This window comes from Dasypus novemcinctus, chromosome 16, assembly GCF_030445035.2.
Source record: "Dasypus novemcinctus isolate mDasNov1 chromosome 16, mDasNov1.1.hap2, whole genome shotgun sequence".
NCBI lineage: Eukaryota > Metazoa > Chordata > Mammalia > Cingulata > Dasypodidae > Dasypus > Dasypus novemcinctus.
The window spans coordinates 10,435,079-10,451,974 of NC_080688.1; the positions used below are offsets into that span (position 1 = coordinate 10,435,079).

The 16,896-nt window shown below is 38.2% G+C and overlaps 1 protein-coding gene across 1 annotated transcript; it reads right to left on the reverse strand.

Annotated features, from left to right (window-relative positions):
• Positions 1-8,755: 8,755 nt before the first annotated feature.
• LOC101444865 (olfactory receptor 2AJ1-like) lies at positions 8,756-9,697 on the reverse strand. Its single transcript, XM_004475312.1, has one exon. The coding sequence runs from the start codon at positions 9,695-9,697 to the stop codon at positions 8,756-8,758; it is 942 nt and encodes a 313-aa protein (XP_004475369.1).
• Positions 9,698-16,896: the final 7,199 nt, after the last annotated feature.

Below are 16,896 nucleotides of genomic sequence, written 5' to 3' on the forward strand. Positions count from 1 at the left end.
GTTCTGAGATCTTTAATTTCTTGTGTGAAGTTCTGCTCCCCTTCCTTGTTTTTAGGTTTTTCATTGGAATCAGCCATGTTTTCCTGATTACAGGTTTGGTTTGTAGATTTTTGTTGCAGTCTGGTCATCATTTTATCTTGACAGGTTTAATCAGTTCCTTAGCTTCTTTGTCTAGTCTTGGGGATTAATTAGCTGTTGTTTTTTCATAAGTATTATATCTTCTCTTTGACACTTTGTTCTTCTTATTCTAATTTCTTATTGCTGGCTGAGTTCACTTTGAAGGAAAATTTTAGGGCCAGGGAAAGGCAATTGCATAAGAAAGGAGAATGTTTAAAGTAGTATTAGTAATAAATGTTAACAGAGCAACAATCTGAGATCTGGGAGAATGGATATTAGATTCATGTAAGTTGTGTAGAGTTATTGCAGTAAGTAGAGTGCCTATAATGAGGTAATCGACTGAATATGGGAAGAATATGGTATGAATTAATAGGCTACTCTTTTTGTGAGAGAGGGAAAGAGAAAAGAAAGGCAATAATTACAAGAGTCGATAAAAGACAGAAAACAAAACAAGGGTTTTAGAAATTAAGATTTAGACGATTTAGGGATCAAAGAAAGGGAGGTGCAATATAGTAGAGTCAGTAGATGATGGAGGATATCAAGATGTGGGGGAAAAGGGGTAGTGTAGGTAGCCAAAATCAATTCACACAGAAATGAGACAATGGAGGATGAGGAATCCCAGCCAATGTGAGGTGTTTCCTGCATCACCTACTGTATCATTAAGATAAAATAAAATAAGAAGTAAATGAGGGACAAAAGAAAAGAGAGAGAAGAAAAGAAAGGAGAGAAGAAAGAAAGAAAGAAAAAGGGGGGGTGGGTAAAGAAAAGGGAGGGGAACAAGTAAGGAAAAGAAAAGGAGATATAGAACACCAACAGCAGCAACAACAAAAAACCCCTAAATAAATGAAAAAAGAAAAAGACCTTGAGGGATACAATGGGAGAAAAGACTAGGAAATAATGCAATATTAGCAATCAAGACAATAAAAAATTAAAAATTAAAAATTAAAAATTAAAAAAAAAACACAAACGTTGATGGCTAGGACATTCAAGGACCTCAGATGGGCCTCAGGGTGTGGTGGATTCAGGGATGGAAAGTCTGTGATATTGCAGACTCAAGAGGTGTGAGTCTCTGGGGTGGGGGCCACCAGGGTTTAAGGAACACAGACCTGGCAACCTCAAATCTGGTTAACAGGGAGCCTGGGAGCACTGCAGTGCAACACAGCCTTCAGGGATCCCCGCAGCTGGGTGCCAGCCCTATGGGGGAGGTCACATCCACAAACTCTGACCTATGTTTCCGAAACCCACAATTCCCCCTTTCACTAGGGTCTCTTCTGTGGCTGTATCACCAGTTCGACTTCAGGACACCTCCCACCCTGCAGGCCCCTGAAACAGCCAGTTGGGGGCTCCTTATATTGCAGCCATTTTAAGGATGCTGTAGATCCACAGGTAGGCTTAGGGGGCGGGGCTCTAGCCAGAAGCGCTCTATCAGTTTCTGAAATCAAAAATCCCACGTCTCGTAAAAAATTCCCCTAATCGGCTTCCAGCCGCCTCCCAACCTACCATCCCCCAAAATAGCCTCCTGGTGACCTCTCTTTGCTGTGAGCGATTTAAGGCCACTGCAGATTGGCAGCTGGCCTTGGCGGAGGGGCTCTAGCCAGAAGCGCTATTATTTGTGTCAGCAATCAAAAATTCCCCGCCTGGCAATAAAACTCCCGTCTATCTCCCCAAATCATCTGCGAAGGCCCCCTACCCTGTTAGCCCCCCAGTAGCCCGCTCAGGGCTTATGAATTCCCCAGTACCGCAGAACCTCCAGGAATCACAGCCGTGGTGCTGGCGCCCCGGCTCCGCCCTCCCCAGGAGGGAATGTCTGTCATGCAGCACCCACCTCTGTGTAAGAGAGCCTCGATTTTATCTTTAACATGAATTTTCTCTGTTACCTTCCCACAAAATCGATGTCCAGACACCTCCTGCCCTACAAAATCCTGAAACAGCCTGGTCCTGAAGAATTTCTAACACTCAAAAAACTGTTTTTGAGATCAGCAGAGGCAGCAGCAGGAGTAGCCTCAGCCTGCGCCCTCATGTGGTTTCAGGCCTCTTCTGTCATCCCCTTGGGAAAGTCCCCAGAATTCCACATGATGAAGCAGGTTGCAGCCAGATTCCAGGTTTCAGGTAATCCTGAGGTGATGGCACCTTTAAAGATAGCAGTTAAAAAGTAAGCCTGCTACTGGACCCCATCACCTCCTTATCTGCTTCTCCTTTATGGCTCATTCTTGATTACATAAAACTACAAAAGCTGTTACTACAAGGGAGTTAATTGAATTTTGGGGGCCAATGGACAGTTTCTGCAGGTTTCTATGGATATCTGAGCCAGATTAGAGTTCCTAAAAGGATCTGTCATTCATGGATGTTAGAATCTACCAAAAACGTAATTTTATTGCCTTTATCAGATTTGAAATAAGGCTGGGTTTTGAGGTTCTGTCCATGAGTAATTTACCTGAGCTCATTTTAAATTATCCAGTTTGGTCAGTCATTTCCTAATTCCCTTAAGGAGACATGAACTCTCCTTAAGAGAGGAGTCTCTGACCCTTATATCTGTCTGTCCTACTGTTTTATAAAGGTATATCTGAAATTCAGGGTCCCATACAGAGCCCACTCTTGGCTATACTGTAACCTCATGGTGCGGCAAGAAAATATTATCCACTGCCTTTTTAGATAATCAAAAATTAGGTTGTCCCAATTAGAAAACACTCATTATTCTATGGGAATATAAAAACATTTGTCAGGCTTGGTGGTATCCCACTGCCAGTACTGGTTGTATGGATTTCTCACCAAGCCAGTATCATGGATATCAGAAGCCCTGCTCTCTGTCCACATGTTCCTGGGATTATAAGCCTTATGTCCCTGGTCATTCCCACAGTCTTAGAGGTTTTCAGAGATGTCTGGGACTAGTTCCCAGATCTTGGCTTCCAAGCTTGGCTTTCCCACCTGAAAAGGGACTGGCTATGGTCTCCTCTATTGGCCTATACTTGCCGAAGTCTTAGAAAGTGGTCATGAGCGTTCATTCTTTGGCTACTGCAAGGGGCCAAGCTATACAATTAAACGAGAAGTTAACAGACAATTAAGAAACAGAGACTCATCTGTGTTTTACTGGCAAACAACTTTAGTGTCCCTAGAGGAAATGGATTAAGGGAATTTTAAGTCTCACCAAGAGTTGAGTCAGAAACAAACCTTCTGGTCCAGGGTATGAATCTTGAGACCTTACTAATAAAACCAAAGAGGGCACAAACATGCTTTAGTTATAAACTCACCAGTCTTCAACAGGAGCCAAGGAGCATTACATACCTCTTTGTCACCTGACTGCCTCACAAAATAATGTTAGTGGAAAACTCTGGGTACTGGGCTTCTGAGTTGTTGGCTTAAGTCACATAAAATAATATAAGGACACACCATAGTGTAGGCAAGTGAGTAAAGACTTTTTTAAGAAGTAAGAAAATGAGAAAAGTAAGGAGTCCAAAGCAATGACCATGGACATGCTGCAGAATAAGATGCATTTGTGGGTCCCATGGGCAGGCATTTTAAAAATCTTTCCTTTTCCCACTTCATAATGTTGGGGGAGGGCTCCAATTGTTTGCTGTTCTGATTGATTGTTCTACCTTCCAGTTTTAAGGGAGCCAATGGTGAGGACTCTCGAGGTTATCTGGGGGCTTCCCATTGACCTTGAAGGAGATTCTAACTCCATATATTATTCTCATGCACAAGGTCTCATGGGATCCCATGGGAGATTTCTGGATGGAGTCTCATGGTAATGTGCTCTGTCAGACATGTTTTCTATTGGCTATGTTGTTTGCTGTGCCTCAGTCACTTCCTACTTTTTATTACACTAATCTGCCTCAGTTTAAGGGCTGTAACATTTCCAATTTCCCAATATTTACCAGAAAGACCTTCCTCCCATGGAGACTTTCTTGCTCTCTTTAAAGCACCAGCTCTCTCTCTGTATCTGGCACCTCAGTCAGGACATCATATTTAATCCTTCATTTTAGCTGTACATTTGTATGATATTACTCCTGGTAAAGGATTTTACTGCAGAGTGTTCCCTATTTCACACTTAATGTCACCTAAGTATCCCTACATGACCAGCCCCTACTATCCTTCAAATAAACCTCATCCTTCACAACAATTTCTTTGAACAATTTCACTCTTCTGAGGGCATTCTTGCCTGATCATTTTACATTTAAAACATTAGGCAAACTGGCACCTCTGTGGATACACTGACTCCTCAGTAGCCTCCAAAACATTGTTGTCCTTCCTGGTGCCTGGTCTGTTGTCATAAAAATCATCTTCAAATTCATTTACTCAAATGTGACTGGAAAATTTTAGATTCTGCCACATCAGACATTTGCTTTAAATTTCATTGTGGGTTTGCTGAGAGAAGTAATGCAAATGGTTGGAGGCTTCAAAGGGGAGAGAGGATAACTACCTTTCTTGAAGTCCTGTATGGTATGATTTGAAGGGGGGAATAACAAATTGAACAAGGCAGCCAGGGATGCCTTTCCCCCATGGAAGAGCCAGAAAAGGGAGTGATGGGAATATAGGAAAAATGTTTCATTGAAATGTCTTGGGGAGAGGGAATGATTGATGTTAGTCCAGGCATTTTTTTAGGGTGCAATGTGAATTTCTGGAATCACAGAAGATGAGGGAGATTGAGTATGCTTCAGGCAGTATTTGATGAATTATTTTATTAAGAATGAGTATGCATTGGTTGAAAATAAAATTTCCTTCCTTGCCTCTTCCCCTTTATTTTCACACTTCTTAGTGATTTTACTTCTACTTATCAAAGCCAAATAACACAATTTCTATTAAAAGATATGTTGAGGAAAGTGTTTGTGACTCAATCATTTGGGCTCCCTCTACCATAAGGGAGGACCTGGGTTCACATCCCATGGCCTCCTTTTGAAGGTAAGCTGGCTCGTGTCCATTGGGAGCTGATGACACATGCCCATGGAGAGCTCGAGCAGCAAGATGATAAAACAAATGGAGACAAGCAGGCACAAAAGAAGGCACAGAGAATGGGCACGGAAAGCAGACAGCAAGCAAGCCTTAAGGGAGGGAAATAAATAAATAAATAAATAAATAAATAAATAAATAAATAAATACAAATTAAAAAAAAAATATGTTGATGTGTTGTTCCATATACTAAAAGGAGGAGCACTCTGTTGGTCTTGTTTTCAGCTGTATTGCCAGTGTTAGATAATTAGCAGGTGCTTCTGGAATCAAAGAATGAATGTACTGATTCCACATACTGAATCACAGACAGGCAGAGAAAAGTACTCACTTTATCAAGTCATTCTGCTCCAATTATTTTTAATTTATTAATTGAAATTTATCATTTATACATGAACATTTGTAATCAGTAAGTGTAGAGTGTAAATTGTGAACTTACATAAAAAATATACATATCTAATATAGGGCTGCCATATATTATCCTACTACTATCACCTTGCATTGTTGTTAAAAAAATTGTTAAAAACTATGAAAGACCATTACCAAAACATTACTGATATCTATAGCTATTATCTTAAGTTTGCATATGCTTCAATCATTTTTTGATACATTGAAGGGCAGTATAAAAGTTCACTGTGGTCAGAAAAATTATTTTGTATGATTTCACTCTTTCCGAATTCATTGAGACTATCTTCGTGGCCTAGCATATGGTCTATCTTGGAGAATGATCCATGTGTGCTTGAGAAAAATGTATATCCTGCTGTAATCAGGTGTAATGTTCTGTATATGTCTATTAGGTCCAGTTACTCTAATACACTGTTCAAAGTTTTTGTTTCTTTATTGATTCTCTTTTGAGACATTCTGTCTAAAGTTGATAATGGTGTATTAAAGTCCTCTACTATAATTGTAGAGGCTTGTATTCTTTCACTTAGTTTTTCCAGAAGTTTTGGATCACAGAGAGGTTCAACAATGGCAGGGGAGGAATACTGGAGTGGGATGCTAATGATAGGGGGCACATGGTTGGGAGGGAGTTCCCCAGGGCATATAAAGTGTACATAAAAATGTTTGGATATTTTCATAGTGATTACAGTTAAAAATGAGAACTGAAGGATTGCTGAGTTCCTAGCTAGAGGAGCTCTATCACAATCCCTAAAAAAAAAAAAAAAAATAGCAACAATCCACCAAGTGCAACGACAAAGACAAAAGAAGAAGGATTGGCAACAATGAGCCCTTGATACTAATGTCTATGCTTGTGAGCCTGTGCACCTGAAATAAGAATCAGGCCTAGAGCTGCAGGGTGCCTAAGAGTTACCTCCTGAGAGCCTCCATGTTGCTCAAATGTGGCCACTCTCGAAGCCAAACTCAGCATGTGAATGTATTGCCTTCCACTCACCGTGGGACATGACTCCAAGGGATGAGCCTCCCTGGCACTGAGGGATAACTACCAAGTCCCAGCTGATGATGTAACTAGAAAATGACCTTGAAAAAAAAGGTCAATTCAGAGAAGCAGAATATCTCAGCCTACATGTGATATCAGGAGTTAAAACTGCTTTTTGACTTTGGAAAAAAGGGGGAAATGGAAAAGACAAATGAGTTTATATGGCTATGAGTCTCCAAAAAAGAGCCAGGAAGTCATCAGAGGGCTTGCCCTTATGCACACCACAGCAGAGTCCCAGAGACATATAAAGTAGATACAACCCCAGGTATTGGTTCTTCTGAGGGCTACAGAAACCCACAGGTTCTATGGTGATGGCAGATGGAGTTCAGTACCATGTCAGTTGGCCCTACTTTGGTGTTTGTGCTCCTGAGTGTGATGAAGCTGAACTCAGATGTGATCTTTGTTCACAAGCCTCTCCTGTTACTTTTACTGGACCTGCAGTTGACACTGGGGTTTAGACCCAGGGGACCTGAATCTCTGAACTGTCCATGTGATAGCCAGGCCCTGAGCCTCAACAGACTTGCAACTCCTACACTCTGGTTTATTGGACTTACCCCACTCAGCTAACATGGAGGTGAAGGTCAACCACCACACCAGGGAGCCAAGAGTGCCTACAACTGAAAGCAGGAGAATTACATCCAGCATCCATGTGGAATCTAAGCCCCCTCTTGATATAGAGGTGGAGTGGACATAACCATTCGAGGGTCCACAGGATGGAGGAATAGAGTATGGATTAGAGTGGACTTACTGATATTCTATTCATTCACTATTGTGATTAGTAATCAAAGAAAATGTAGCACTGATGTGGAGAAAGTGGCCATGGTAGCTGCTGAGAGTAGGGAGTGGGAAGAAGAGATGTGGTGTGGGGCATTTTTGGACTTGGAGTTGTCTTTGGTGGTACTGCACAGACAGTTACTGGACATTGTATGTCTTCCAATGGCCCACTGGGTGGACTGGGAAAGAGTGTAAACTATAATGTGGACCATTGACCATGTGGTGTAACAGTGCACAGAGATGTATTCACCACATGCAATGAATGCCCCATGATGATGGAGGAGGTTGTTGTTATGGGATGTGTGGAGTGAGGGGGGGAGGAGGGTATATGGTGACCTCATATTTTTTTAATGTAACATTAAAAAATAAAGACAAAAAAAGAATAACAAAGAAAAAAAGATCACCAAATAAATTTAATATGCAAGTTTATTTATAAAAATAGATACCACTAATTTCATTGTTACTTAAGGGGGAGTAAGTAGATGTACCATGTTTCTACATGGCAAACACAACGAAGAGAATAATTTTAGTCTTCCCCACTCTATGAGCACTATGGAATTGGATTCAAAACACAATTTGGTAGAATGTTTTATGGATATTGCTGGGAATATGAAATCTTGGAGTGGGAATAATAAAAGGATGAGATGTGGTTAAAATTCTTTAAAGGGTTATGGAAAATACAAACATGTATAAAGGTCATATGATAAACTCTGTGCATCTCTAACTCAATTTAACAGCCATCAACACAAGGTAAATATTGCTTTATATAACCCCCTCATCTCTACATATATTCTAAAATTTGAAACAAAACCCATACATCCCGTTATTTCATCTGTGGATCCATCTGAAAATATTTCTAAATATTTAGATTCTTTTAAACATCATCACTAAACCATTATCAAATCTGAAACAACTATAATTCCTTGTGTCATTTATGAATATTTTAAGTATATTTATTACAAATCTATATATTTATATAATCTATCCATACATTGCTCACATAATTAAAAAAGAAGCCAAAACAAATCAGATAATGAATATTGGCTATTCCAGTAGGGGCTTATAGTTTTTTCTTCACTCATTATAAGGTTTTAAATGTGTTTTTAATTGGTTTAAGTGATATATAATGGGCATGTTTCCTATACAATGGACATGGATAATTTTCATTTAAAGAATAATTATCACCAATTCTTACAAGTTTTGATGAAAGGAGTAAGTCACCTTGGGTCATCTTTTATTCCTTTAAGAATTACAGAAGGTACAAAGCATTTTCATGCATGTTCATGTACAAAACCAAAACATAGAATTAATTTATATGTCAATATTTTGAAAATGCCCATTTCTTTCCACTCTTGGAAAATATTAACTTTGTAGTCAAGTCATCAACAAAATTCTTATTTACTTCTCAGGGAGATCTAATAATGGATTCCCTCTAAATATTGGAATATAAATCGATTGAGCACTCATTTCAAGCATTTTTCATTTTCACTTTTTATGTAGAAAGTTACTTTTGAGCATATTTTTCATTGCTCGCAAAACGTCTTTATTCCTAAAACTATAGATTAGAGGGTTGAGTGCAGGTGTGAAGATGGTATAGAATAGTGCCAAGAATTTATCCTGACCTGGGGTATGGTAGGATTTAGGTCTCATATATGTGAAAATAAATGGCCCATAGTACATTATGACGACAACCAGGTGGAAGAAACAGGTACAAAATGACTTTTTTCGTGCCTCCGATGATTTCATTTGCAGGATGGTAAGGATAACTTGGATATAAGAAGCAGATATCATGGAGAAAGGGATGAGCAGGAAGATAATTCCACTTATATCAACTCCTCGTTCATAGCGTGACGTGTCTACACAAGACAACTTCAACATGGCTGGGACTTTACAGAAAAAGTGATCAATTTCTTTTGAACCACAGAAGGGGAAATGAAGTAGATAAATTGTGTGAATTGTGGAGTTGATGGTGCCAACAAGCCAGGACCCTCCTACCAGGAGAATTCTGACTTGTTCATTCATAAGAATCATATAGTGCAGAGGGTGACAGATGGCTACATAGCGGTCATAGGACATTGCTGCCAGGAGGAGGCACTCACCACCCAACAGAGTAAGGGACAGAAATACCTGGAAGCCACAACCTGCAAAGGAAATAGTTTTCCTGCCTAACAGAAAGTCAGCGATCATTTGGGGAACAATGTTGGAAATGTGTAAGATATCCATAAAGGAGAGATGGCTGAGCAGGAAATACATAGGTGTGTGCAGACTCGAGTTCCTGAGGATGAGGATGATCATGACTGTGTTTTCTACTATTGTCATGATAAAAATGATAAAAACAAAGGCAAAGAAAAACAGACTTGTTTGGGAAGAAGAGAACAATCCCAAGAGGATGAAGTCGCTGCTGAAAGTATGATTTTTAAATCCCATTACAAACCACCCACTCTACACCTAAAAAAAAAAAAAAGTAGAAATGAAAGCAAAATGAAGAAAATATACTTTAAACCCAAACTCATTAACATATAGCTACATAATAACTAGAAATGCATATTTAAAAATCAAAAGAATGTCAACCCAATTTGATGTGGTTGTGTTTTACAAGATGAACACTTATTTGTCTAAATCAATTAATGATATTTAGAATATTGAGTTATTTATTCCTGTAATGTGAAAAGTAATTCCATATTCTCGCCTGTGACATTTTTGCTCAAATATTATGTTCTCATTGAAACCTACAAATGTGCCCTTAAATCACAATACTCTCCACTCCCCACTCAATAATTCTTGATCCTCCTTACTGTGCTCTTTATTTTTGTAAATCACTTTTCACTTTCTAACAGATGAAAACAATTATTTTATGTGTCTATATTTTTTATTGACATTTTCTTCTGAAATCAAACTTCATGATAGAATGTCTTAGGTTTTTCTATGCTCCTGACAAATATCTAGAACATTTTTTGGCATGTATCAGTTACTCAATAATATTTGTTGAATAATTGAAGGGACTGTGGAAATTGAGTTATTCTCTGATAATGTTCATTTAGAATAAGATGATAGAAAACGAAATGTGCTATTTCTAGGACTTTAAAAATAATGACTAATGGCATTTTTGATCAATTTTAGCTTATTTTATTTTATAATATCTCAAACATCACTTAGATTTCAACTTAGAAAATGAAATCTTTATTCAGCCAAAAATCAACAATGCATCATTAAGATAGTTTAGATATTGCCTGCTTTTGCAACTTATAGAAATTAAGTAATTTTTATTAATTTTAAGAACGTAGGGTTATAGTAGCTAGAATTATTTTTTATATTTCTGTGCATATGTCCATTTATAATTAATTGTGCACTTTGTGTATATAATTTACATCCTCTGTATAAATGCATAATTAAAAACATACTTGAACACTTACAACCCACACATTTATGTATAGTGTAATTTTTGGAAAACAATTCTGATTACTGACTTTCAACAAATTGTAAGATTTTCAAAAACTCACAAGAAATGTGAAATAAGCATTTTATAACTTACTAATAATTTTAAGTTTGAATGAAATCACCGTGATATAATTTTGTGAAAATTTTAATATTCAAAGTGGAAAGCATGTAACTGATGAGATAATATAACATACCACCTGGAATGTTAACACTTCTTTGTGGTAAATTTAAGAATATTTGAAGATGAGCAAAGGAATCAGGTTTGTAAGAATGTACCTGGGTACCTAATCCCTGACTATTTTCATTGATTGACTCAAAATCTCAGTAAAATGTGACATTCAAATAAGGGCTGTAGTGTTCCTCTTGAGCTGCTTCATTATAGTAAATTTCCAAGAGCAATGAATGATACTGACAAGATTTTCTCATACACATGCCTAAACAAAGTTAAATTTTCCCCACACTCCAGAATAATATTCAATTTTTGATTTTGCTTTTTCCTTAACAATTTCCTTTATTATAATCACTCTTATTTCATAGTTAAGACTCTATGGTTAAATCCAAGAAGCTAACACCATACCTCTTTACTCTGACTCCTATTGTTTAGCAGAATCCCTGTCCCATTGTATCCTCATTGTTAAAAGAATGATATTCTTATTTTTCTATGTTCTCTAACATAAAAAAATTTCAGTTATGCACAAGTCCTTCTTCTTCTGCATATCTTATTTGTATTTACACATTTAGAGTTTTCTTGTTGTTTATGAAGTATTGGCTACATTCTTTCTTCATAAATTATAAGCACTCTATAATTTATTCCTTAACTCCATTATCTCACTTTTATCACTCTATCATCTTCTTCCTAACACTATAATGGCACCTGTAAGTTCTACAGTCCATTTTAAAAACTATCTATTTTACCTACTCAGCATATAAATGCCTTACCTCCCCCACAGGATGTGAAATGAACCCAGGGATGAACCCCCTAGCACTGAGAGATTACTACCAAGAACCAACTAGGAATAAAACTAGAAAAAGACCTTGAATAAAGTGGACGAACAGCTAAAGACAAACGAGTTTATATTGCTAAGTGATCCAAAGTGAGTTAGGAGGTCATCCCAGAGGTAATGTTTATATATATCTCTCAGCAGAATATCAAAGCCTGTCAAACTGGATATGACCCCAAATAGTGGCATCCTTGAGGACTCTGGAGACACCCTGTTCCTGTGGTCATGGCAGATAGCTCTGGAGTTTGGTGCCTATCCAGTGGGCCTTACTTTGGAGTTCAATCTTCTGAGTGTGATAGACTTGGAACCAAGCTGTGACTACTCTACAGATGCCCAGTCTGCCCCTTTTATTTGAACCTTTGGTTGGTGCTGGGGTTGGTAGTTTTACATCAAAGAGCCTTGAGTCTTTTTGCTAGCTGGGCCCTGAGTTTCAGCAGAGTTGCAACACCTACGCTCCATTTCTTTGGACTTACGCAGCACAACTAACATGGGGGTGAGAATGGACAACCAGCGTAACAAGGAACTGAGAAAGTCTACCACTGCAAGCAAGAGAATTCAATCCATTAGCCGTATGTGATCAAAGCTCCTTCTCAATTAGATGTGGAATGGACATCACCAAAATTAAATTTTCAGGATTGGGGAATAAAATAGGAACTAGAGTAGAGTTACTGATATTGAACTGTAGAATTATTGTGATTCTAGCAATGGAGGACATTTTATCATTCATGTGGAGACAGTAGCCACTGGAGGTGCTGAAGGCAGTCGAAGGGAATAAAGGATGTAATAGGGCATTTTTGTTGCTTGCAATTGTCTTGAATGGCATTGCAAGAACAGGTCATTTTATATCCTTCCATAACATACAGAATTGAGTGGGAAAGAGTATAAACTACAGTGTAAACGAAAATCAATGTTTAGTGGCAGTGCTCTAAAATGTGTTCAATACTAGCAATAAATATACCACACTAGTGAAAGAAATTATTAATGTGGGGAATAGTGGGAGGTGTGGGCACTGGGGCATATGAGAATCTCCTGTATTTAATGTAACATTTTATATGATCTTTAAAAACTGTGTTTTATAAAAAAATTAATATATATTTTTTACAAAAATAAAAGAATCCTTGCCCTCAAAAATAAGGAAATAAAATAAAATATATTTGCCGTGAGTCATCTAAATTCTTTAAAATTAATAAAATAAAGAAAAGAATATACCATAATACTATTTTATGAACATATAACATTTCCTTCAATTAATAACCTCATCTGGAAAAGTTATTCTTGTATCAGGTTGACCACCATGACAAAAAAGAGTTTCTTTGACAAAATATACATACATACATACATACACACACATATATATACACACACACACATATACATACGTATATATATATACACACACACACATAAATATACATATATATATATTTGGCTCTTTAAATTAATTTAGACAATGAATTAAACCATTTTGTAAATCAGCCAAATTAAGTGGCTACTTAAGATTTAATGTTTGTATTCATATTATTCAGACTGTTGTTAACTGATTACTCTCACAATTTGAAGTTCAATTATTGATGCTTCAGAATCATCTTCCAGAGATGTGTCCCAATCTTTCCCCTCAAGGAAAGTGCAATCATACTGTAGCATTTTGATATAGTTATGAATTCTAAAAAATAGAAATTGGATAATGTTTATAAACTGGTCTGTACCTGGTATGAATAAATTATGATTAAGGCTTTGATTGGGTCTTGTCAGTAGGGTGTTGAGTCCCCACTACTTGGGGGTGGGGACTCACAGATAAAAGGGATGGTAAAGCGCAGAGTTGTTTCTTTTTTAACATTGGTGTTTTGATGTTGGAATTTAATGCTAAAGTCTTAAACTGGAGCCCCAGGAAGTAAGCACACAGAGAAAATAGAAGCAAGCCCCTGGAAGAGAGGAACCCTGAGCCCATAAAAAAGCAAGCCTTTTGGTGGGGTGGGGGCGGTGGGGGTGAATGGGGACCTCATATTTTTTGAATGTAATATTTTAAAAAAATGAATTTAAAAAATACAGAAAAAAAAAAAAAAGATGCAAGCCTTGGGAAGAACCCTTAGCCCAGTGAGAAGCAAGACGAGGGAAGACAGAAACCCAGAAAGCCTGAACCCTGGCAGACATCAGCAACCTTGCTCCAACACATGGAAATTGACTTTGGTGAGGGCCTGGTATCTGTAAGCTACAACCCAAATAAATGCCTTTTATAAAATCAACAGGCTTTTGGTATTTTGCATCAGCACCCCTTTCAATGATTAATAAACATACCATAGATGTACTCATTGACCCCACTAAATTAAGAAATTCTTATTTTGTGCTTATAAAGAATTTCAAATGTAATACTTGCCTGTTTTTTAAAGAGCTAAATTCAAAACATGAATTTTGTTTTATTTACTTTGATATACTAGTTATTTTTGTATACAACCCAGAGTATATTTCCTTAAACTTGTATTTAATTGGAGATCATAATTCTCTATATTGTAATTATTAAACATACTTTTATCAAATTGTTAATAATTTGCAAATTAATTCTTTGGGAAATTAATTTTTATAAGCACACCCACTCACACACTTTATACTATATTTAAATGACATTCTTATTTTGGGACTTTGCCATAAACCAATAATGTAAATGAACTAATTAACTTAATAACCATAAGCTTTTTTAAAAACTTGGATATCAAGCTTACTGTTAATGACCAACTGATTCAAAATAACTGGATTTTATAGGTAATTCAGTCAACTAGAATGAAAATTCTTTGGAGAGGCAGCTGTCCAAAAGTTAATTGACCTAAATGAAAAGAATAAAAACATTAATTTATTGGAATATTTTATAAGAGATATTGATATAGTAGATAATATGTGCTAGTCTATAATTCAGTACGCTTTTGGCTTAAATACACACACACACACACATACATATATTCTAGGATGGTAAAAGAGTACAAAGCACTAACAATCAGCCAATCAGCTCGTTCTACAAGACAACTAATATTCAGCCAGGATCTGTCCAGATGAAGAGTTTGGGAGAATCAAGAGAAGAACCGAGCGTCCCATCCAGGGAAGAACAGGAAGTGGAGAGTGATCATCTGGACCGTAGTACATTCCTCCAAATTGCAGAGGTGGTAGCCTATCCTTACTGATGTGGTAGGCAGTCTCGTGAACCACTCCTCTGCTGGAAGTAGAAGCTCTTCGCAATAAGCAGTGGCTTTCCCCACTTGACATAGATGTGCGATGGACACAACCAATCCAATGTCCACAGAGAAAATGTGGAATGGGTGTGGGAAGGGTAGCCATGGTGGCTGCTGTGTTTGGGGAATGGGAGGAAGAGATGAGATGTGGAGGCGTTTTCGGGACCTGGAGTTGTCCTGGGTGGGGCTTCACGTACAATTACAGGACATTGGAGATCCCCCCAGGGCCCACTGGATGGAACATGGGAGAGTGTGGGCTATGATGTGGACCATTGACTACGGGGTGCAGTGATGTTCAGAGATGTACTTACTGGGTGCAATGGATGTGTCGTGATGGTGGGGGGGAGTGTTGTGGTGGGGGAAGTGGGGGGTGAGGGCGGTGGGGTTGATTGGGACCTAGTATTTTTTTAATGTAATTTGTAAAAATAAATAATTTTAATAAAAAAAAATAAGCAGTGGCTTTGCAAATTTAGTTTACTGGATTTCAATATTGAACACAGCTGAAGTTTAAACATGACCAAGCCACAAAGAAGCAAACAGGATTTGTGGATTACACCCTGGGAATAAAAGGAAGCAGGGGTGAATGAAAAATACACTGGTCTCCCTGGTGGTAGGTATCAGATCCAGCACACCTAGTTAGGAAAGCCAAAAAAACATAAGTAGAAATATGGTGCAGTTTGAAATCTTTATCTGGATAGAGCAGACAAATTCACATGGGGCTCCAATAACCTTGAAAGGAAGGGAAATGCACACTCAGGGGTAGTGAGTGCAGATTTATCCCACATTGAATGGCCATTGCACACCTGGCTCCCCTGGATGGAGAGGAAGTGCACATACTCTTGTGGTTAGTGCAGGCAGATTTACTCTGCCCATTTTTAACAATTGTACTCTCATCTCAAAGGTGCCACAGGAAAGATAAGAACAAAAAAACATCTGATCACTCTCTCTCAAAATAGTGCAGATAGAGTCATCCTGCCTAATTAGGGGCTGGAAGAAAAAGAGGTGGCAGTTGATTAAAGAACTCAGATATCAGTACCTAGATGTGCAACAGTTTCATCCTAGATAGATGAATAATCACAGTCTCAACTATGAGGAAGTCAGCTGATAATTAACTAGAAAAATACCTTGACTAAAAGGGAAAAAAGGAAAAGACAAATGAGTTTATATGGTTAAGAGGCTTCAAAGTGGGTTTGGAGGTCACCCTAGAGGTAACACTTATGCATGTCACAGCCGGATCTGATAGACTGCCAAAGTAGATAATACCTCAGATAATGGGGCTCCTGAGGGCTTTGGAGACACCCAGGCACTACAGTCATGGGATAGTTCTAGAGTTTAGTGCCTTGCCAGTGGATCCTACTTTGGGTTTTGTACTCCTGAGTGTGACAGAGATGGACTCAGTTGTGAATTCTCTACACATGCTTACTCTCGCCCTTCTATTTGAGCCCATAGTTGGTGCTGGAATTGGTAGGTGTGCATCCATGAAACTTGAATCTTGGGGCTGCCATGTGCCTACTGGGCCCTGATCCTCAGCAGAGTTGTGACTCCTATTCTCTAGTTCATTGTACTCACCCAGGACAACTAGCAAGGAGATGGTGATGAAAAACAACCAAAACAAAAAATCAGAGCGTTTACAACTGCAAGCAAGAGATTACCATCTATTATCTCTATGGGATACAGCCCCTTCTCAAATAGATGTGGACCGGGCAACACCATCCCTGAATCCTCAGGACTGTGGAGTAAAATATTGACCAGAGTGGGCTTACTGGTATTCTACTAAAGACTTATTGTGATTCTAGCAATGGAAGGCATTATGTTATTAATGTGGAGACATTGGCCACTGGGGATGCAGAAAGCAGGGAGAGGGAAATGGAGGTATAATATGGGGCATTTTCAGGATTTGGGATTGTCCTGAATGGCATTGCAATGACTGATATAGGCCATTATATACCCTGGCATAACCTACAGAATT